This window comes from Ailuropoda melanoleuca, chromosome 14 (genome assembly GCF_002007445.2).
Source record: "Ailuropoda melanoleuca isolate Jingjing chromosome 14, ASM200744v2, whole genome shotgun sequence".
In the NCBI taxonomy this organism is placed as follows: Eukaryota; Metazoa; Chordata; class Mammalia; order Carnivora; family Ursidae; genus Ailuropoda; species Ailuropoda melanoleuca.
The window spans coordinates 93,476,535-93,498,997 of record NC_048231.1 but is presented as its reverse complement, the minus strand read 5'-3'; the positions used below and the strand labels follow the sequence as shown (position 1 = coordinate 93,498,997).

The 22,463-nt window shown below is 39.7% G+C and overlaps 1 protein-coding gene across 1 annotated transcript; it reads left to right on the top strand.

Annotated features, from left to right (window-relative positions):
• Nucleotides 1–4,921: 4,921 nt before the first annotated feature.
• On the top strand, nucleotides 4,922–19,621 carry VPS4B (vacuolar protein sorting 4 homolog B). The gene is made up of 4 exons (XM_034642791.1): nucleotides 4,922–5,198; nucleotides 15,848–15,959; nucleotides 17,110–17,266; nucleotides 19,475–19,621. The coding sequence occupies exons 1-4, from the start codon at nucleotides 5,172–5,174 to the stop codon at nucleotides 19,563–19,565; spliced, it is 387 nt and encodes a 128-aa protein (XP_034498682.1). The 5' UTR covers nucleotides 4,922–5,171; the 3' UTR covers nucleotides 19,566–19,621.
• Nucleotides 19,622–22,463: the final 2,842 nt, after the last annotated feature.

Sequence of the window (22,463 nt, the reverse complement as noted above, 5' to 3'; positions counted from 1 at the left end):
CATTTCTTTTAAATTAGGAAGAAGACTAGGATGAGTGCTCTTGACACTTTCAACATCATACGGGAAAGAGGCAAAGGTATCACTGTCTGCAGATGTTTTCATTGTTTATCTAGAAACCCCAAGAGGATATAGTGTTAATCTATTAGAAACAACGTATGTGCCAAATTAACCTACATATACTCATGGTTTCCTGCATACAAACCACAATCAGCTAGAAAATATAAAGAGAAGAAATTATGCTACTTAGGATAGCAACAATGACACAATAAAATACCTATAAATAAGCCTAGAAGAAACACTCAGAAACTATATAAAGAAAAATAATGAAACTCTACTGAGAAGCATACAAGAAGACTTGAATAAAGATATGTTTTTGAAATCTGAGGGAAATTCAATATCGTAAAGATGTTCACCTGCCCTAATTAATCTACTGATTCAATTCCAAAATGTATACACTTTTTAGATGCAACTTGACAAAGTGAAACCAAAGTTGACATGGAAGAATAAATATAAGAAAATCGTAACTACCCCTCCCACGGCACTCTCTTTCTCTCTCAAATAAATAAATATTTAAGAAAAACCATAATTAAGATTTCAGACAAATCCTTGTGAGAAATTGTTATATGCTAAAGGTAACCTTTCAGTTGATTGGAGAAAAAGTCGGTGCTAAATAAATAATACTGGGACAATTGATTACCAGTTTGGAACAAATAAAAGTAAAACAAGAGCTCGATCTTGACCTCAATTGTTACACCAAAGCAAATTCCAGAGAGGTCAAAGATTTTATGCAACAATAAAATGTCGAAAGTACTGTACAAAGACATAGGTATATTGTTACTGTTTTCAATAATCTAGTAGTGGGTGAGTTCTTTCTAAACATAATCAAAAAAGAAAAAGGAAAAGAATGATAAATGTAACTGTGTTGAAACTTGAATTTTCATGCCCAAAAAAGTAATAACAAAGAACAAAATGGGAAAATATTTGCAACACATATACAAAAGAAATTCCTTAATGTACAAAAGACTTCAATAAATCAATAAAAGAAAGCTGAAAAGGTGAGCACCACAACAGAAAACTGGACAAAGAATTTGAAAACAGTTCAACACAAATATGGAAAACCAATTTAAAAAAAACCTCTTATTGTGGAGAATTTTAAACATGTAGAAAAGTGGAGAGAATGGTGCATTGGGCAACCCCCCCATGCTGCACCCATTCCCAGCTATGACAATCATCAAGGCAGTAAGTCACGGCCACTCTAGTGTGTTACACACACACACACACACACACACACACACACAGATACACTTCCAACCTACCCATCCCTACACTGCATCATTATGAAGCAAGTCATTTTATCCGTAAATGTACCAGAGAGCATATATAAGATTAGAAAATGCTGTTTTTGCTATTATAGTGCAAAAGATCAATTTTTTAAAAGATTTTATTTATTTATTTGTCAGAGGGAGAGAGAGAGAGCACATGCAGACACAAGCAGGGGGAATGGCAAGCAGAGGGAAAGAAACAGGCTCCCCTCCCCGGGGAGCAAGGAGCCCAATGCGGGATTCGATTCCGGTAACCTGGGATCATGACCCAAGCCAAAGGCAGACACTTAACCAACTGAGCCACCCAAAGTGTCCCAAGGATCAATTAATTAGGATTAATTGAGCTAAGGGTCTTGAAAGAGGGAGAAAACTGAAAAAAATGTAGCTTACACCTGATACTCTCTGAAGGGGAAAAAGGGGAGTTTTGGCTGTTTTCAGCCTTCAGCCACAACCGCTTGAATACTGAATCTGGTGCAAGAGCACAGAGGCATTCTTGGACAAAGCTGTTCAGGAGAAGACTTGGGTTGAACAGGAGGGTGGAAATGAGTTTGAAATCAATTCTTTCTAAGTGCGTTATCTGTGTTCCAAGTATTCACAGTCCGGGGGATGGCGGTCTTAGCCTATAAACTCCTTGAGGATGGGCACTTCATCTTCTGCGTGAAAGCCTTCCAGTGTATCCGCCCACAGGTAATCAACAACCATGAACAGCTACTTCGATGATCACACCCTCCCTCACGAGGCTGACGGACACTGACATCATCAGTCCAGAAACTCTGTGTGGCTTCATACGAATAAAACGAATAGCACTTATTAAGGAAGGGCTGGGTCTGCAGGGTTCCCAGGCACATGCAGAATGGTATGCTGCCTGATATGGAGAACAGGTTTCCTGCCCAGGAACTGCCCAAGTCACTTCTTACACATGATCAGCACTGTCAGTACTTTGCTTTCCTTATAATTATGTTCCAGGTCAGGGAGGGAGCTGGTGACTCATCAAGCTGGGACTAGCCTTCTGGGTGGACTTGAGTGACCGTGCAGGGCATGCTGTGAGGACTCTCAGATTAGGCATTTCCTTTAAGATGGTTTGAATGAAATGGACTTGGTCCTGGATGGGCTGGATGAGAGACTCGCTGAGCCTGAAACCACAAAAGTCACTTAACAGCCAACTGAATTTCTTAAATCTCCGAAACCCTTGATCATGAGCAAGGTGACTTCATTTTCAACAAACCTTGGCTGTTTAAGCGCATACTCTATACGCATAGGTGGGGAGAAAGGGCACAGGGGGTTACAAAAAGGAATACGGTGAAGTCTTTGCCCTTGGTGATTTTTACAGTCTAGAAAGATGGACACTCTGTGAGTGAGGTTAACAATTTTTGAGTATCTGCCGTGCTCCAGGCACTGTATTAGGGACTTAGTGTGCATATCTAAAGACAATTCAAGGTCAAAAGTTCTAGGAGAGTTCAGAAATGTTTTGAAGCTTTCTTGAGGAACTAACATTGGAACTAGCACTTGAAGAATAGGTATGATTTTAACGAGGTTGAAGTGGTGAAAGCAATTGTGGGAGCAAGGATGTATTAATCAAAGTCCAAATAGGTGCTGGGATTCCAGAATGGGACATATGCTGTCTGGCTCAGTACACCGTGTTTTCTAAAGCCTAACACTGTTGAATAGCCTCCTACTTGATCTTCCCACCTCCTCTCTCTCCCTGGTGTGTTCTACGAACAACTATGAGACCCATTTTCATAAAACCAATATTGGATTAAATCAGGACTCTACTTAATCTACTTTCTTCTAAAAGGAAGAAAGTTAGAGAGGAGGGAGAGGAAGAAGGGCAGGAGAAAAGGAGGGGGGAACCTTTCAATGAATCCTTACTCCCCACTGAACAAAGTCCAAACTTCTTATCATTCAAAACATGGAGCACCTGACAGTGCCCATAAGGTGCATTTCTAGCTTCCGCTCCCGCCACTCCTTCCCCCAGAGCTCTTCCTGCTTCCTATATTGTAGCCATCCCTCACACAGGCCAGATATTCACTCTCCTGTGCCTTTATTCATGCTTTGTCATCTGCCTGAAATGGCCTAGATTCTGTCATAATCAGTTTAAGATTTTAAGATTCAGTTTAACAGACACTTTCCCCATGAAATTCCTAGTCACTCATTCCAAATTAAGCGGTTTCTCCTCTGTGGCTTCATGGTGCAATCTGCCTCAATTCTACCATTTGTGACTGTTTTATCTTCTAATAGTTGATCTGGGTTCAGGTGACCTGGGATCAAACTCCAACTTTGCCACTTAAAAGCTGCATGGATTCGGGAACATCTATGTATGTCTCTGAGGTTTAGTTTTCCTCATATGGGATACTTAAGATCGATTTCACAGAATTAGGAAATAGGATAATGTATGTGGAAGTACTTTATAAATCATCACACATTTAACATTTTCAGACTTACATTTTTAAACACGTAAAAGGTAACAAGTTTCTATCCCACTAGAATGTAAGCTCCCAAAGACCAGGAATTTTTTTAAAATTTTATTTTAAAATAATAGTTAGAGTTGCAAAGATATATAGAGAATTCCCACAAACTCTTTACCCGACTTTCCCTGCTGTTAACATCTTGTATATTTATCAAAACTAAGAAATTTGTATCAGTATAATACTATTAGAACTCCGTAGTTGACAATACCTAGTAAGAAAGGAACAGGAAGTATTTTAATTATTTAGGAGACACCAGATGATTGGAAAGAATTAGGGAGTGAGTGGGAAATAGAATGAAGGAATGATTAAATATCTGTTTCACTTTCCTTTGGGAAGCTTAACTATGAATGGAAGAAGAGGATTTTGGCTACAAGCACTAGAACGGCTGAGGAAAGGTCTTATTTTAGTTCTGCGACTAATCCCTGATACGTGATCTCACATTCGGCACTTAACCTCTCACGTCATTAACCATCCTTAGAAATGGTATAAATGATATCTGATCTCTCAGTTTCATAAGACTTGTGTTCAGGAGCCTACTTTCCCACCAAAAACGTGAGCTCCTCGAGGGCAGCAGCCATACATACCTTTTAACATGCTCAGGGCCTCATAGAGCCATGACAATCATTCGAAAAATGCTTGTTGAATGGACTGTAAACTTAATAAGCCCTGAAGCCTACTGAGATCTCACTGTTCACCTAACACTATGCAATCGCACGGTACTAGCATTCTTCACTATCCTGCGGTAGGTACTATAATTACCCCCATTTGGCAGTCACCAGCCCAAGTCTCCAGCTGGTGGGTCTTAGAAATGGGATGACTTTTTTCGCTCAAAAGCCATAGAGCTACAGAGCACGCTCCATGACGTGGAGTGAAAAGAGCCAGCGCCAAGAACTGATCTCAAGTATAAGACATTTGAAAATAGAAGAAAAGAGAACAGATCTTGACTCTAGCTGTCCTCTCTGCCCCTAGGCCAAAGCAGCAATGCGCCTGCGCCCAGCTTGACGTTCACAAGGCCGGGGAGAGTTTCAGGGATGTCGCAACCGGCCTCGCGATATCGCGGGGCTTAGGCGAGACCGGGACGGCTGAAGACTGGGTCCGCGCGTGCTGATGACGAAAGCGGAAGTGCTGAGGCCAGGGGCGGGACGAGAGCCCGGAGGCGGCGGGGGGGGGCTTAGGATTGCGGAAGTTTTGTGAGAAGGGTCGGGCGGCCCTTGGAACGCCGTGTGGTTTTGGAACAAGTTCCAGAAAGGAAGCTGCCGCTCGGTGTCCAAGAACCCCCGGCGTGCGCACGCTTGGGGCAACACCCGGCGCGATTCGATATTGCCGCTGTTGGCTTCCTCTGCTCTCGTTCTTCCCTAGAGAACCGCCTCGGATCTCCGCCATGACATCCACCTCGTCCAACCTCCAGGTATCACTGTTCTCCCGCCCCCTGGAGACCGGAGCCGAGGGCCGGTGCGGGGTTAGGAGTGGGGGCCGGGGAGGAGGGAGGAAGCGGCCGCGCCCCTGGTGCGGGGCGGAGGAGGGCGGCGCCCAGCCGCAGGCGGGAGGGTCGGGCTCTTTCCTCCAGCTTCCGGGGTCGCCCCAGACCACCGGCTATGTGAGACTCTTCACTTTTGAGCCGAAGTGGGCAGAGCTTTGAACCAGAGGCACCGACGCTCTAATCACTGCAAGAGAGAGAAAAGAACGTAGTGTTTGCAAAGCACTGCTCTGAGACAGTTGAAGATAAGGTGGTCTCAGTTCTCCGTCTCTCAAGCTGGCATAGCGAAGCCTTTCTCTTTTAGCTGTCAGGTGAATAGAACTATGAAGACAGTTTTAGAGTTTGAGGGATCCGTGAATTCATTGAGCTGTGCATTCATGTGCACCCTACAATGGCTCCCAAAACGTGTACAAAATCAGGAGTCTTAAGCTCCTTTGTGTTCCACCTTCCCACCCCTACCGCAGCGAGCAGAGTATTTTGTACATAAATCATAGACTCCTAACTTTTAGACATAATTGTTGGATCTTTGTGGAATTCAGTGAGAAGAGAAGTTTCTGAAATAGTTCCTCCCATCCCCAGAATGGATCTGAGGTGTCAGAGGGGTTTAGAATGTGGCTTAGCCTCGAAGACTCCCCGTCCGCTAGTTCAGTTTGGGGAAAAGACCAGCGTAAAATACCTGTGTTGAATCCTTGTCTTGGTCTTGAAGTAATTGATCAGACATTTATTGAGTGCCTGGTGCAAGCTCCAAGGATAACGGAGGACCTGCTCAAACCAGGGTAGTTGATCCTGAAGAAAGACCACTGAAAGTAGATCCATTTAAATAGAGCTCAAAAATTCACCAAAAAAAAAAAAAAAAAAGAGTTGGGGGAGGGAGGAGCTTTCCTGGGACTTTCACGTTGAAAATATAAAATATTACGTTTTAAATATCTCAAAACATAATTGCAACTGTGACTTAGTCCTTAGAATCAAGAACAGGTCATATGTTGATTTTTGTGTGTATGTTTTCCAACAGGCTTCAACAGGCTTGCATTAAAAAGATATAACAATCTCCACTTAACATTGTTTTTTGGTTTTTAGTTTTTGATTTTTTTTTTTTTTTTTTGGTAGCCCCATTCAGAAAGGGTCTTTCTGGTAAATGTTCTTCGAAAAAGTATTGTCCCTTTGAATATTAAAGGTAATTTCTTTTGAAGTACTGTCTTCATCTTTGTTGGTTTGTCAGTTAACTCATTTTATTCCACTAACTTCTCATTTGTCAAGACCTTGCATGTAATTGGGACATTCCGCAACATTAATTTTCATCCATTTACCAATACCTTTTTTCTTTTGTAATAACTGCACTTTTCATTCTGTACTTCCGTTTGCATCGTATTTGAATTGGGGCAGGTGTTCCTCAGTGAATCAGTTAAAGATTGACACATAGTAAAGGCATGTTGCTGGTGGTAAACAAGGAGAGATGTTGAGTTATAATTGTATTGTGGTTGGGTCATAAGTGCCCTTTCTCATTCAGTCTTTTTAACCTTGTAACCTAGAAAATTTGGATGAAGAATATTCAAATAACAAATAATTTTCCCAGCGAACAAGGCAAGACTTCCCATAACCAGATGCTTATAATCTAATGGAGGAATGCAGATAACTAAAAATCAAAATTATAAAATAACACAGTAGTGCTATAATAGAATTAGAGGTTAGTGCAGGAGGACAGAAAAGAAGGGCTTATCTAACTCTTCAAGGATAAATGAGAAATGTTTCACAGAGGAGATGATGTGAGCTTACATAATGTGAAAGGTACTGATACTAATTGTCCACCTGGTATTTGGTGTGATCTTATTTAATCTTCAAAGCAACTCTTCAATATTACTTCAGTTTCACAGTATAAGAAACTAAAATTCATTAAGGTTGTGATTTTAATTAGTATTGAAGTTAGTTTTGAATCCAGGTTTATTTGCTTGTAAGTTTGTGCTTTCTTTCACTATGAAGTTAAGCCTTTTTGGACAAGAAAATGGGATGCATTTCAGGTAAAGACAAAGAATATATACCTCAGTCTATAAGTATAATAAACCTTGGAGAGGGTTAGGAGAAATTGCAAGTAATGCAGTATGCATAGAACTCAGCTTACTCAGTCCTAAATATGCCATTAGTTTGGCTAAGTCTTAGGGAATCATAAAAGTAATATATCACCCTTGATTTCCAAGGGCTTATATTCTGCTGTGAGAAGACAAAGTGGCTGATGGGGATACTGTGTGATCTTTGGAAGCATGTACCAGAGGCAGTGGAAATTCAGAGGAAGTATAGGCTAGGCCACCTGGAGTTGTGGGGGAGGGCTTTGCAGCAGGAAGACCATGACTATGCTGGTGCTTGGAGAAGCTGGAGTCTTAAAGGGAGATAGATAGATGGTATATTCCAGGTGGAGAGTACACCGTAAACAAATGCCTGAAGTCTGAGTTGTCCCTAGTTTGCTGTGACTGGGACTGTGTGTAAGATGGGAGGACAGGCCAGTTAGGCCATGGAGAGGTGTGTGCCACACAGAGATGATTGGTCTTTCCTGCTGTAGATGCAGAATCAGAAGGTAGTATGCTCAGGTTCTTGTTTTAGAAGGAAACTACCGTCTGTGTACAGGGGACAGCTTGATTGGTAGCTAGCCTGGGAACAGGGAGACCGGTTAGGAAGGCAGGGTTCTGTGTGATGGAAGATAGTGAGGGCCACAGTAGTGTAGTACCTGTTGAAGAAGAAAGGAGTGATCAGAGACCGACTGAAGAGGAAGAACAGTCAAGCTGGGCTCCACATTTAGAAAGAGGGGCAGGAGGAGTCTGGGTTTTCTCCCAGATTCCTGGGTTGAATGGGGAGGAATTGGTTCTGGGATTACCAGAAGAGGGGTATATTTGCTGGCCAGTTGGATACATATGTGTAGAACTAGAGAGAGGGGACCAGGCTGGAAACAAGGGTTTGAGAGTTAATAGTGTACGGATGGTAGCAGAGGTTGTGGGCATCCTGGAGAGTTAATAGAATGAGGAAAAACAAGAAACAGGTAGAAACTCTGGAGTAGTGGCATTTAGGGAGAGAGAAAAGGGAGCCTAAAAAAGAATCATTATATAATCCAGAGTAAAACCAAGAGAGAATGGTGCCATAGAGGCCAAAGGAGGAGGAGGCCACGTCCAGGTGTCTGTTAGGAGGGTTAAATGCTGTGGAGAGTTAGGTAAGTGTGAGACCTGGTATTCAGCAGGAAGCATTGCCATGGAGGAATCAAGGAACTGTGATGAACTTGGAGTTCTTTTTGGGATTTTGCTATGGAGGTAAAAAGATGCGTAAGGTAGTATCTAGAGAGGAACCTAGGAACTGGAGAGAACAGGTGTGTGTTTTGTTTTGTTTTAAGATTTTTATTTGTTTATTTGGCAGAGAGAGACAGCCAGGGAGAGAGGGAACACAAGCAGAGGGAGTGGGAGAGGAAGAAGCAGGCTCCTAGCAGAGAAGCCTGATGTGGGGCTCGATCCCAGAATGTTGGGATCACGCCCTGAGCGGAAGGCAGACCCTTAACAACTGCACCACCCAGGCGCCCCAGAGCAGGTGTGTTTTAGTTTGTGTTTTGTAGATAAGAGTTTGAAGTAGGACGTTACATACATGTTTATGCTGAGGAAGGCCCCAACAAAAAAGGGGGGGAGGGTTAGGTTGGGAGAGCAGTAGAGTGGCATGTAATTGACAGGGTGAATATCAGAGAAGGAAGGTGGGGATGGTCTGCAGAGCATAGGGAAAAGAGCATAGGGATTCTCTAGAGTGTAGGGAAAAGAAATAGCATTAACAGAGGAAAATATCCAGTGGAGAAAGATTGTTAGAAATTATAGAGGTAGAATAACCAAAGGGAAGACGACTTTGAGAAAGCAATTGGGGATTTTTTTTCATTTGTTCAACAATTTTAGTAAGTACCCAGTGTGTTCCTGGTACTGTTCCGGGCTCTGGGGGTAGCACAGTGCTGCAGGTGAAGCCCCTGTGCTCGTGCTCATGGTGCTCACCTTTATATTAAAGGAGATAGGCAGTAAGTGAGTATCCACAAGTAAATGTAGTGATAAGCACAGTGATGGGATGGGGGTGAGGGGAGAGCTGAAAACAGGAATGAAGGGAGCACAGCCTCTGAAATAGATTAGGGCGGGCCTCTCTGAGGACTTGGCATTTGCTCTGTGACTGAAAAGGAGACTGTCATGCACCTATAGGGGGAAGAGCAGGGAAGGGCATTCTGGGCAGAGGAATCAACAGTGCACAGGCTGCCTGAGTGAATGTAGACTAACGGGTTGAGAGGCAACCCAGAAGGAGCCAGGGCCTGGGTCATTGAAGGCCTTGTAGACCAAGACCATGACCCAGCAGTGGGAATCCATCAGAGGGGGAGCGGTCCTTCACTGGTTGCCCTGAGGACTTCACGGTGTTGAGTGCGGAAGCCAGCTGACCACTTAGGAGGCGAGGTGGTAGTTTTGACAGATGTGTTAGTGGATTGAGCTAGGGTGGTAGCGATGGAATGGTCAGATTTAAGAATAATTGGCACTCCAGAACCATACAAGACACAGTTAATTTCATTTCAGATGAAAAATGCTGACAGAAACAAGGGTGAAGTGGGGTATTCAGCAAGGGAAAAAAACAAATGCATATTCTCGAATCATCATCTTTGACTAAAGGTTTAACATGTGCTATCTAGTTCGGTAGCTACAAGTAGCTATTTAAATTTAAATTTTACTCAGAATTTAAAACTCCTCAGTCACACTAGCCACAGGTGCTTAGAAGTCGATTGTAGATAGTGGCTTGCCTTTTGGACAGTGCACATGTAGTCACATCCATCAGAGAAAGGCTGGTTTAAAGTCATTCATACCATATTCAGCGCCAGGATTAAATACTGACTGTAAGAGTTTTCTTTAACCAGCAGTGTGGTGCCAACAAGAGGACTAACTGCCAATGAGGGGGGTGTGTAGCTGGAGAGGTGACTGGCACAGCGATTCAAAATAATAGAAAATTGTAGCTAGAATACGAAAGAACTTATTTCTTCTGCGTCCTTTTTTAAATGACCGGGTGCGTCAAACCAGCAGTTGACCACGTGTATGAGTACTGTGACTCCACCCTGTATGTCCTGCCTAGCTTACCAAACTTCTGAAAGTTTAGCTTCAAGTTCAGGCTATTTGAACTGTGAAATATGTGCTACCACATCTTATCAATGCTAAAACACCATTTCTTTTTTTCCCCCTCCTCCAACAGATGGAAGGCCCATTCCTCCCATTTACAGTTTTCTTTCCATCTGTCTGCAGTCCATAGCAGCTGCTTCAAAATAGAATATTCTCACATCTGATTGGTTTGGGACTGTTTGAATGATTTTTTTGTCTTATCTTAATTATATGCTTATTTTTACTCTAGCATCGCCATGATTCTTTTTTCTACTGGCTCTTATTTCTGTTGAATAGTTTTACTACCTGGATGAATCCAGGTGGAATGTTTTAATAAACCATGCTTGTTCTTATATGTGTGTTTTTAAATATTAAAAATAGTTTTTTAATGAAAGTTTTATTTTGCAATAACCATAGGTTCATGTGCCGTTGTGAGAAATAATACAGAGAGATCCCGTGTACCCTTCACCCATTGCCCGCAGTAGTAGCATCTTGTAAAACTACAGAACAGTATCGTAACCCGGATGTTGACATTGATACGTTCCACCAATCTTACTCAGATTTTCCAGTTTTATGTGTACTCATGTATATATATATATGTACATATATGTATTTTAAAGATTTTATTTATTTGAGAGAGCGTGTACGCACAAGCAGGGGGAACGGCAAGCAGAGGGAGAGGGGAAGCAGACTTCTCACTGAGCAGGGAGTTCGACCTGTAGCAGGGCTCCATGCCAAGACCCTGAGATCATGACCTGAGCTGAAGGCAGCCACTTAACTGACTTAGCAGCCATCCAGGAACCTCTGTACTCATGTATATTTTGTGTGTGTGTTCAGAGTTCTGTCACATGGGTAAGTATCTTCCATCCCAGTCATGATACAGAGTAGTTCTATCCAGGGGCGCCTGGGTGGCTCAGTTGGTTAAGCAACTGCCTTCAGCTCAGGGTCATGATCCTGGAGTCCCAGGATCGAGTTCTGCATCAGGCTCTCTGCTCAGCAGCAGTCTGCTTCTCCCTCTGACTCTCTCCCCTCTCATGCTCGCTCTCACTCTCTATCTCTGAAATAAATAAATAAAATCTTCAAAAAAAGAAGAGAAGAAGAATAGTTCTATCCACAGGGATCCCTCCTGTGGCTCTTTGAGAACCATATTCACCTCTCTTTCTCTTCCCCCACCCCGCATCCCTGTTTCCTGACAGTACTAATATGCCCTCCATCTCTGGTTTTATCATTTCAAGAGGTTATATAAATAGAATCATACAATATGTAACCTTTTGGAATTGGTTCTTTTCACTTAGTATAATTCTCTCAAGATTCATTCATGTCCTGTGGATCAAGGTAGTTCCTTTTCATTACTGAGTAGTACTCCATGCTGTGGGTATACCACAGTATGTTTAACCACTCTATGGTTGAAGGACATCCAGAATATTCATGTATAAATTGTTGTGTGAACACAAGTCTTCATTTCTCTGGGATAAATACCCAGGAGTGCAGTTGCTGGTTCACGTGGTAGCTGCATGTTTACGTTTGTAAACAACAAACTGGTTCCCAGAGTGACTACCATTTTACATCCTACCACCAATGTATAAGTGATCAGTTCTCTGTATCCTTACCAGCATTTGGTATTATTGTCACTATTTTTTTATTTTGGCCATGCTGATAGATGTTTTGAAATATCTCATGGTGGTTTTAATTTGCCTTTCTCTAGTGGCTAATGATTTTAAATATCTTTTTGTGTGCTAATTTGCCATCAGTATTACCTTTTTGGTGCTGTTCTTGTCTTCAGCTGATTTTCTTTTTTTTTTTTAAGATTTTTATTTATTTATTTAGTTGACAGAGAGAGAGAGAGAGAGACAGCCATCAGGAGAGGGAACACAAGCAGGGGGAGTGGGAAAGGAAGAAGCAGGCTCCCAGAGGAGGAGGCCGATGCGGGGCTCGATCCCAGAACACCAGAATCACGCCCTGAGCTGAGGCAGACGCTTAATGACCAAGCCACCCAGGTGCCCCCCAGCTGATTTTCTACTTAGATTCTTTTTAAACTGTTGAGTTTTGGGAGTTCTTCCTATATAGTAAATGCTAGTCCTTTCCTAAATATGTAGTTTGCAAGTATTTCTCCCAATCTGTAGCCTGTCTTTTCATCCTGTTAACAGGATTTTTTACAGACCAAAAATTTTTTAATTTGATGAGATCCAATTTATCATTTTTCTTTTCTTTCTTTCTTTCTTTTTTTTGAAGTATAATTGACATATAACACATTTGCTTCTGGTGTACAATATGATTCATTATTTGTATAGTGAGTTATCACTGCAATAAGTCTGTGTAACGTCTGTCACATTTCATTTTTACAAAAATGGTTTTCTTGTGATGAGAACTTTTAAGATATACTCCCTTGGTAATTTTCAGGTATGTAATGCAGTATTATTAACTGTAGTCATCATACTGTACATTGCATTCTTATGACTGACTTATTTTATAATTAGAAGTTTGTATTTTTGGATTCTTTCACCTGTTTCACGTTTCCCACTTATAACTACCAATCTGTTTTCTGTATCTGTGAGCTTGGGATTTTTTGTTTGTGGATTTTTTGTTGTTTAGATTTCACACATAAGGGAAATCATACGGTATTTGTCTTTTCTCTGACTTACTTCATTTAGCATAATGCCCTAAAATCTGTTCGTGTTGTCACAGATGCCGAGATTTCTCCTTTTATGGCTGAATAATATTCCATTGTATATGTATACCACATTCTCGTTACCCATTCATCTATCTGTGGACACATACATTGTTTCCGTATCTTGGCTATTTTAAATATTGCTGCAGTAAACTTTGGGGTGCATATATCTTTTTGAGTTCATGTTTTCATTTTCTCTGGATAAATATTTAGGAGGGAAATTGCTGAATCATATGGTAGTTTTATTTTTAATTTTTTGAGGAACCTCCATAGTGTTTTCCTTAGTGGCTGCACCAATTACAGTCCTGGCAACAGTGCACAAGGGTTCCCCTTTCTCCACATCCTCACCAGCACTTGCTATTTCTTGTTTTATTGATAATAGGCATTCTGACAGGTGTGAGGTTATTTGCATTTCCCTGATGATTAGTCATGTTGAGAGCTGCTTCATATACCTGGGAGGCATCTGTTATACCTTTGGAAAAATGTTCAGATCCTCTACCCATTTTTTAATTGGATTGCTTGGTTCTTTTGCTATTGAGTTGTATGAGTTCTTTATATATTGTGGATACTAACCCCTTAGCAGATTCATGATTTACAAATATTTTCTCCCATTCTGTAGGTCGCCTTTTCATTTTGTTGATGGTTTCCTTTGCTGTGCAGAAGCTTTTTGGTTTGATGTGGTTCCACCTGTTTATTTTTGCTTCTGTTGCCTTGCTTTTGGTTATCAAATCCGAAATATCATCTCCAAGACCAGAGTCCAAACTTATTTGCTTGTATTTTCTTCAAGGAGTTTTATGGTTTCAGGTCTTATGTTCAAATCTTTAATCCATTTTGAGTTAAATTTTCATGGATGGTGTAAGACAGTAGTCCAGTTTCATTCTTGTGCATGTTGCTGTCCAGTTTTCCCAACACCATTTCTTTTTTAAGATGTACTTATTTACTTTAGAGAGAGAGCACACGAGCAGGAGGAGCAGAGGGAGAGAGAGAGAGAATCCCAAGCAGACTCTCCGCTGAGCGCGGGGCATGATGCAGGGCCCAATCCTGTGACCCTGAGATCACGACCCAAGCCAAAAGCAAGAGTCAGACACCCGACCAACTGCACCACCCAGTCACCACACCATTTATTGGAGAGACTGTCCTTTTCTCTTTGGATATCCTTGGCTCCTGTGTGGTAAATTAATTGACCATGTATGTGTGTGGGTTTATTTCTGGGCTTTCTCTTCTGTTCCATTGATCTATGTGTCTGCTTCTTATTCTAATACCATAGTCATTTTATATATCATGCTTTTTGGTATGTAGTCTTAAGAACCCTTTGCCTAGCCCTAGATGCTAAAGATTTTCTGTTTTCTCTGTAAAGATTTTATAGTTTCACATTTTATGTTTAAGTCCATAATCCATTGTGAGTTAATTTTTTTTTTTCAAATTAAATAGGCTAGAAGTCCAGGTACAGCATAACTCAGCTGGGTTCTAGCTCAGAGTTTTACCAGGCTGACATCAGGGTGTCTGCAGGGCTGCATTTTTGTTTATTTTCGAAGGCTCTAGGAATGGATGTATCTGCATCTAAAAACATTTAGGTTGTTGGCAGATTTTGGTTTCATGTGGTTGTCAGACTGATGTTCTTTTTCTTGGTTGTCAGCTGAGGGTGATTCTCCCCTTGTGGAAGCCGCCTGCATACTCTGACTCCTTGCCACTTTCTTCTTCCATCCAGTGTGGTTGGTTGAATTTTCGTCCTGCTTCTATTCTTTCTGACCTTTCCTTCTGCCTCTTATCTCCTACTTTCAACCAGAGAAAATTCTCTGCTTTCAAGAGCATATGTGATTTTTAAAAAAGTTTTTATTTAAATTCCATTTAGCTAACATACAATGTAATGTTAGTTTTGGGCAAACAATATAGTGAGTTAATTTTTGTACAGAGTGGTTTAGGTCAAGATTCTCTGTCTCTGGGCACCTGGGTGGCTGTCAGGTGAGAGTCTGACTCTTGATCTCAGCTCAGGTCTTGATCTCAGGGTTGTGAGTTCAAGCCCCATGTTGGGCTCCATGCTGAGCATGGATCCTGCTTTTTAAAAAAAAAAAGATTCTGAGTCTCTGTGTCTTCCCCCCCCCATAGATGTCTAATTGCTCCATCACCGTTTCTTCCACCATTAACTTGCTTTTGCGTATTTGTATGGATCTGTTTCAGGTGTTTTTTTAGTACTACAAAAGCCCATGTGCACTACAGGCATCTTTAAAAGATGTGAAAAAGCAGAAAAAGAAAAAGTTGAGTCTTATCAAAGACAACCTCTGTTAAATTTTCTTTCCATCTTTTTCCTGTGGTTTTTTTGTTTGTTTTTGCTATTGTTTCAAATAGTGGAACTCATGCTACATGTAAAAATTGTGTTGTGCCTTTTTTAAAAAATTCCATTATAAACATGTTTTTTATATTACTATGAATGTTTTTAAATATTATCTTAATGATTCTATAATCTTTTGCGGTGGCATCTTTTTGCTGCTCAAAGTTCAAGTTTTCGGTTTTGTTAAGCTTGAATGAAAATTATGAGAATCTTAGTGACTGGTACTGGATAAAGTAGAAATCAGATATCATTTACCCATATAACAAATTTAGTTTACATAATATAAATCATTACAGTTTATAATAACATGCAGTTGGGATTTAGGGGAAACAGATGGGTTGTTTTAAGGTTGCTTTTATTTAAAAAAAAAAAACTTTCGGTATGATCATTTACTTCAAAGTTATGCTTATGTGATTTTGATGGTATGATTTTGCCTCCCTTCAAACAGAAAGCAATAGATCTTGCAGGCAAAGCAGCCCAGGAAGACAAAGCTGGGAACTATGAGGAAGCTCTTCAACTCTACCAACACGCTGTTCAGTATTTCCTTCATGTAGTTAAATGTAAGGTCATAGTTTGCTTTTTATTTTAAAATGTTAAAGGAAAAGATTATTCTATTTTATTTATAAAAATTGAAATACAGTGCCAGAAAATTCTAAACCATCCATTTGCGAAAAATTCCTCCTACTTGTTAATAATTTTTAAGTATTGAAACAAATACGCACAGTTATCATAGTTACTATTACTTTGTATACCTAAACGTATTAAAATACTATGTAGTCAGTGGAAATAGTTTTTATTTTATTGGTAATATACTCAGATTATATATGAACCTCACATTTTCTAAGCATCTCTGAAAATGCTCTTAAGTACCTTTAAAAAAATATGTTGTGAGACATTTTATTCACATATTTTCCAAATATGTATTGCGTTTTTCCCATGTACCAAGTATTGTTGTAGGCACTGGGATACAGCAGTGAGGGGAAAATGGGTAAAAAAACACTGCCTTTGTTGATCTTAAACCTAATGCTGAGCATTTGAAAAGTGTCTTTCTTATTGTTATTTTTAAATAACAGTTTTAGCATTTGGATAATATAGGATTTTCTTTTGAGCTTCTCCATTTCATTTTGAGGTTTTTCTGTCTAATAAAAGTGAAACTAAGAATGAATCATAACATATGTGGGGCTAGTCTCATGCACCACACGACCTGCCAAAGTCTGCTTTTGAAATCGCTCTCACAGAGGCCTTTCTTTATGTAGTAAAATTACGATATTAGTGGTACATATAATATAGGGAATTTTTGTCATTTTTTTACTATGAAATTGAGTTTATGTAGACATTAATGGAAATGGTTAATATTACTTCTGTTTGTCTTATAATTGGTTTTGTATGAGACAAGCAGCTTTCAACTGTCTGCACAGAAGGTTATGGGAAGAATATAAAGCCCACAGAATAATAAATAATTTCTTCATCTTATTTAGCATTTAGATACTTAAAATATCCTAGTGTTTTGCCGAGACCTCTTTTCAGACTCAGACCCACTGTTGGCCTCCAGCTATGCTGGAGGAAGCAGAGAAGAGTTGATGATCATTGGTCACAATGAGTTAGAGATGCTCTTCCTCCCTCCCCCAAAATAGATTGTCCTTGTCTCAAAGTTTAAACCTGTCTGTGTAGAATACTAATGGAAAAATCTCTCTGATTTCCCTTTAATAGATGAAGCTCAAGGTGATAAAGCCAAGCAAAGTATTAGGGCAAAGTGTACAGAATATCTTGATAGAGCAGAAAAACTAAAGGAGTACCTGAAAAAGAAAGAGAAAAATCCACAGAAGCCAGTGAAAGAGGGACAACCGAGTCCAGCTGATGAGAAGGGGTATGTACTTGAGAGTGTTAGATTTAATTATATCTCATTAAAAAATAAAATTACATTTAATTTGTGAAATCAGTTTCCTTTGTTTAAATGAGATGTTGGCCGTCCATGGCTCCTAGGCCAAATCTGATCTGCTGCCTGTTTTTGTAAATAGTTTTATTGAACGTGGTCTCTTACATCTAAAAAATGAAACTCTGGGATGGGGTTATCTGGCCTGGTTGGGTTTGAAAGCAGGAGGTTCTGGTTCGTGTTAGAGGATGTGATACTCATAATTCATGGGATGCAGTGGCACAAGGTCCTTAGATAACCTCCTGTGGTCACAGAAATGGAGTGTCTTTTGAAGGCAGTGCTTCAGGGCGTCTGTGGCTGCTACTACCAAAGGCCGTTTTGAAGAACATAAGAATGTAAGAGCTAGAGTTGACCACATGGGAGAGTTTGAAGAGAATTAAAAGCTCAAGGTTTTATATTCTCTATTCAAGACATGGTCAGGGAACCAGGGAGTTCCTGTGACACCTAAGAATATTTTTATCTTCTGCACCTACAGTGTTGACATAACAAAAATCAGATCCCAGCTGATCTTATGGATTGTTGAATTTCAACAAAGATCAACTTTAGGGTTTCTTGTATGAGGGGTGGGCCATTTAATGGAAGACTGGGTCTCCAAAATTAAAATGAAACTCTTGGGAAAAATTTCTTTAACCTCGAGTGCCTGGACCCCCCCGCCCAGCCTTTCCTGAGACTCCTTTGCCAGCAGAGATGTCTTCTCCTCCCTGTGAGTTGAGGCTTTCTGGTCTTGCTTGAAGACTCTGTAGTCTCCCCTCCTGAGATGGCTACCTAGCAGGAGGATGCCAATTCTGTATTGAATAGCAGGACCCACCTTGGCTGATTTAAGCAAAAAGGGGTTTATTATACAGTATTGACCTTAACAGACTTGGGGTGGGGGCAGAGAATCAAGCTTGGATTCCATATCATTGGGAGAAATGCCCACCTCCACCAGGGTTGTTGTGGTAAGGATCCCACTGCTGGCAGTGCCCCTGTTAAGGCCTTCTGATGCCAGGCAGGGGCCAGTAGGACCTCTGCCACAGCTCCCTTGGCGTGCCAGGGCTTTTGCTCGAGTGTATGTTCTCCTCGCATGCAGTTGTCACCTCAGTTGCTTGCCTCCACCTTCTTGGAGGAACTGTGGTCTCATGTGGAGCCCTCGCTGCAAGGAAGCCCAGAAAGGGCAACTTTTTTTTTAAGTACAGCCTTTATTATACAAGAAAGCGTGGTGGAACAAGGTTGGAGTGAATGTCAAGTGAATCAGGTGGCAGTCGCTACCTAACCCGTAACCCCACCGTCCTATGATAAACAAGCCAATCCCATTTTGGGAAAAAATCTTTCAAGCTTTTGAATCTCCCATTATATGTTATATTAAAAAATGATATAATGCTGTATTTTTTGCTTTATCACTTTTTCATTCAATGTTGTATTATAAACATCTCAGTAAACTATTCCTACAATATCATTTTTAAAGATCACAACGTAGTCTATCATATGCTAATCCCCATAATTGAACATACTTGGTTTCTAATTTTTTCCCTTTTGGGAACAGTGTGGGCATGATTATCCTTGTAGTCAAATCTTTGAACTCCTTTTAAATTATTTTTTCAGAATAAATTCTCAGATATGAAATATATGGGTTGATTTACTTGTCTTTTGGTCTCAGTTCATTTTCATCAATAGGTTCACCTATTCTTTGGAACCCCCAAACTGAGGATTATAGATCTTTATACCTTAAATAATTAATATTCTGGGTTTTTCTCTCCTGGTTATGGTTTCTTGTTCTGATACATAGTTTGCCTGGTTTGGTGTTTTTATGTTGTTCACAACTCTCCTGTAATTCATCTTAAGTCTTTTGTGGAATGAGGTGTGGGGCATGCGTTTATGAATCTGTACATACGTAGGTATGTCATGGGAATTTGGAGCTGGTTCCTGACTTCATTCTGGTCTTTTTGCCCCTTTCCTTTTCATGATTCCATATTGATGGATAATATGCCTGCTTACTATTTTATTTAATATATTCTTAAAAGTAATAAAATAAGCATAATTTTTAATGTGAATGTCTTATTTTGCCACTTAAGTTACACTATTTCAGATTAATTTTTCCTTCATTTTTGCCTTATTTTGATAGCAATGAGTGATCATTTGAATATATTAAATTCTTTTTATTAGGAATGACAGTGATGGGGAAGGAGAATCTGATGATCCTGAAAAAAAGAAACTACAGAATCAACTTCAAGGTTGCTTTAGATTTCATTTTTAAATTTACTATTTTACTTTAAAAAAAAAAAAAAACCTCATAGTGAATTGTCTATTTGAATTGTTTTTTCCCCCTGTATTCAAATGAGGTTCAAGAACTGGCTTTGGTTCCCAGCTGCTCACACGCTGACTTCGTTTGTCCATTTTCGTAGGATTTGCTCTGTAAGGTCTCTACTAGATTGGTTTTTCCTGTGTAGTAAAAATATTGTTTGCTCTTATATGTGCCTTAAAAAAATCTGTCAGTCAACTTACTCTTTTCATTTTATCTTATTTGCCCCCTTTTAGAGAAGGTAGCATTTACACTACTAGCACATTACAAAATCTGACGGTATTAAAATTTCCAAATTGTCAGAGGAACAGAATGAATTGGGACTCACACTTGGCTTTTATTGCTCTTGCTGTAGCTGATTCATTGATGGTTTATTTCATGTTTCCAGACCTTTCTCATCTGTGTTTTGTCTTATTTCAGTGTTGCCTTTTACATTTATCTCTTCCAGCTTTCTGTTTTTACCTTCCATACCTCTAAAAGCCTTTCGTTTGCCTGTGCGTGTAGCATAGTGGCATGGTGAGAGGGCACAGATTTTGGTTCCATTCAGATCTGGAGTCCCCTCCAGGGCCTGCTGTTGAAAAGCTGTGTGATCTTGGGCAGGTTCCCGAACCTCTCAGAGTAGAAGACCCCAGCTCTAAAATGGAAATTACTAATACCTTCTTTTCTGGGCAATTAGAAGATTATGACAGTGTAAAAACTGCCAGTGTTATATCTGACAAATTTAGGGCCTCAGTAAACGGTATTGGCTGTGTGTATCTAAAACGGCATCTGTTTAATGCTGGCTATGTACTGAGATTTGATTGGTTTTTGATACGTTAGCTGATGACTTTTTGGGTTGAATTTTATGTATTTTGTTCATTTGAATCTTGCCAAATAGAATGCATAACGGGGAAGGATTTCCATTATAGAGGTACTGGGTTAGTGAATGGTGAATATACCTAGTTTGGCCAGTCCTTTAATCTTGCTGTACTAACTAGTCTCTTCATTTTCATTCTGAGCTGAGTTTCTGCTGCCGCAGCGCCACTGCCCAGAATTGTGTGGGCACACACTTCATACTCAGTTTTGCCGGGCAACCCGGTGGTCTGTGCCAAGTGGCCTTATTTCGATTGTAAGGCAAAAGGTGTTTTTTTTCTGTCCTTTTGGTTTTATTTCCCTCTCTCCCACAAAGTAAAAACTGAAGCATATCTTTAGTTTTGGAAAAGATACAAGCCAGTTTTTAAATAGGGAATTTTTCTTTAAAATCAGTAATGATAAGAACCAGAAATGTACAAAAATAGGCTGAAAATATTTGAATGAGGAAATTTATGTGGAATTTCAGGATGAAGTGGAGTATGAAAGGAGTCCTAGCCTTTCATACCTCAGAGTCCTTTTTTTCCATCTTTTCATTTAATAGTTTGCTCATGGATTTCACTGTATGATATCCTTTTTTGAATCTTTCCTCTTTTTTTCTGAAAGAGTATTTTAAATCATTTACTTCTAAGTTATGACTTAAGTGTAGTATTTGATTATTAAAATTAAAGAATTTATGATTTGAGTTTTCTGTTAGCTGTTTTGATGCTCAGTGACTTTTTTGAGGTTTAATAACATGAGTATAATCAAAGACTGGATAAATTTATGCAGTTGGAAACAAGTCATTTGGCTTTTGTTCCCGATAATCCACTCCCCCCTTTTTAATTACTACTTTTATTAATATTACTTTTATCTAAATAAACTTTTATCACTTAACATTCCAAAGTGACTTTTAAACTTTGAAAAGTATTAGTTAAATGTGAGGATAAGTTTTGGCATATTTAGAAAATTCATACTTAGAAAAAACTTTAGTTGACCAGATGCTGCTTATACATAAAGTAAATTTACTTTTTTTATTTTTTAACTATCACAAAATCCTATCAGATGACGTAACTATTTCCTCACATAGGGTTATTAAACTGAATGCAACATAGAAAAGAAAAATGAATTGGCTTTAATTTATACTTAATGTGAACATTGAGAATGCAGGAAGTATTTATGGTTTCATATAATTTTTTTTAACATTTTATTTTTTTAAGTAATCTCTACACCTAACATGGGGCTCGAAATTACAATCCTGAGATAGGAGTCGCATGCTCCTCTGACTGAGCCAGCCAGGCTCCCCAGGGTTTCGTTTAATTTTAATCTATAGCTAAAGATTTTATAATTTAAGTAGGTTGTGTGATATAACTTCTCTTATAATAATAAATGATCTTTTGTAGCAAGAAGAAGCACTCATAAAACTCACGTCCTTGGTAATCAGTGAATTGTGTAAGTGGTGATGTTTAGCTATACCTAAAACAATCACACATCACCTTAGAACCAGCTTTTGGAAAAGCTTCTGATAAAAGAGGATTCAAAACTTTTGCCAATAAGCTATATTAGAAGAAACCTTTTGTGGACTCTTCCTGCAACAATTGCTGTGGCTTCTGAATATATTGTATTAAAAAAACTAAATCATTTAGATAATTTCTTTAATGTGCAAAAATTTTAAGTAGGTCTATTTAGAGGCCCAAAAGAAAATTCGGCCAATCTCCAGAAAGTATTGCAGATCTCCAGGCGCACATTGTCTGTCTCTCCTCCATCATCCCCTCCCTCCCATTCTCCCTACTATTTATCCATCCATCTGTCTGTCTGTGTGTCTATCACCAGTTAAAGTTCTTAAGTATCTTTTCCTTTTGGTGCTTAAGGAAGCATTAGATCACTGGGTATTTTTGTTAAAAAGAACTAGTAGATCCACCCCGTTGAACAGGTACTTCGGATGCTTCAAACACTGTATGGACTTGATGTGGTGTTTGGTGCTTTTCCAAACACTCTAATATTCATTACGTCATTTGATCCCTC

What these genes read in the sequence shown, in the direction of transcription:
- VPS4B (XM_034642791.1), top strand. Translation starts at nt 5,172, where the DNA reads ATGACATCCACCTCGTCCAACCTCCAG. An exon ending in TTTCCTTCATGTAGTTAAAT is followed by an intron (nt 15,960 to 17,109) that starts GTAAGGTCATAG and finishes TCCCTTTAATAG; the next exon opens with ATGAAGCTCAAGGTGATAAA. An exon ending in AGTCCAGCTGATGAGAAGGG is followed by an intron (nt 17,267 to 19,474) that starts GTATGTACTTGA and finishes TCTTTTTATTAG; the next exon opens with GAATGACAGTGATGGGGAAG.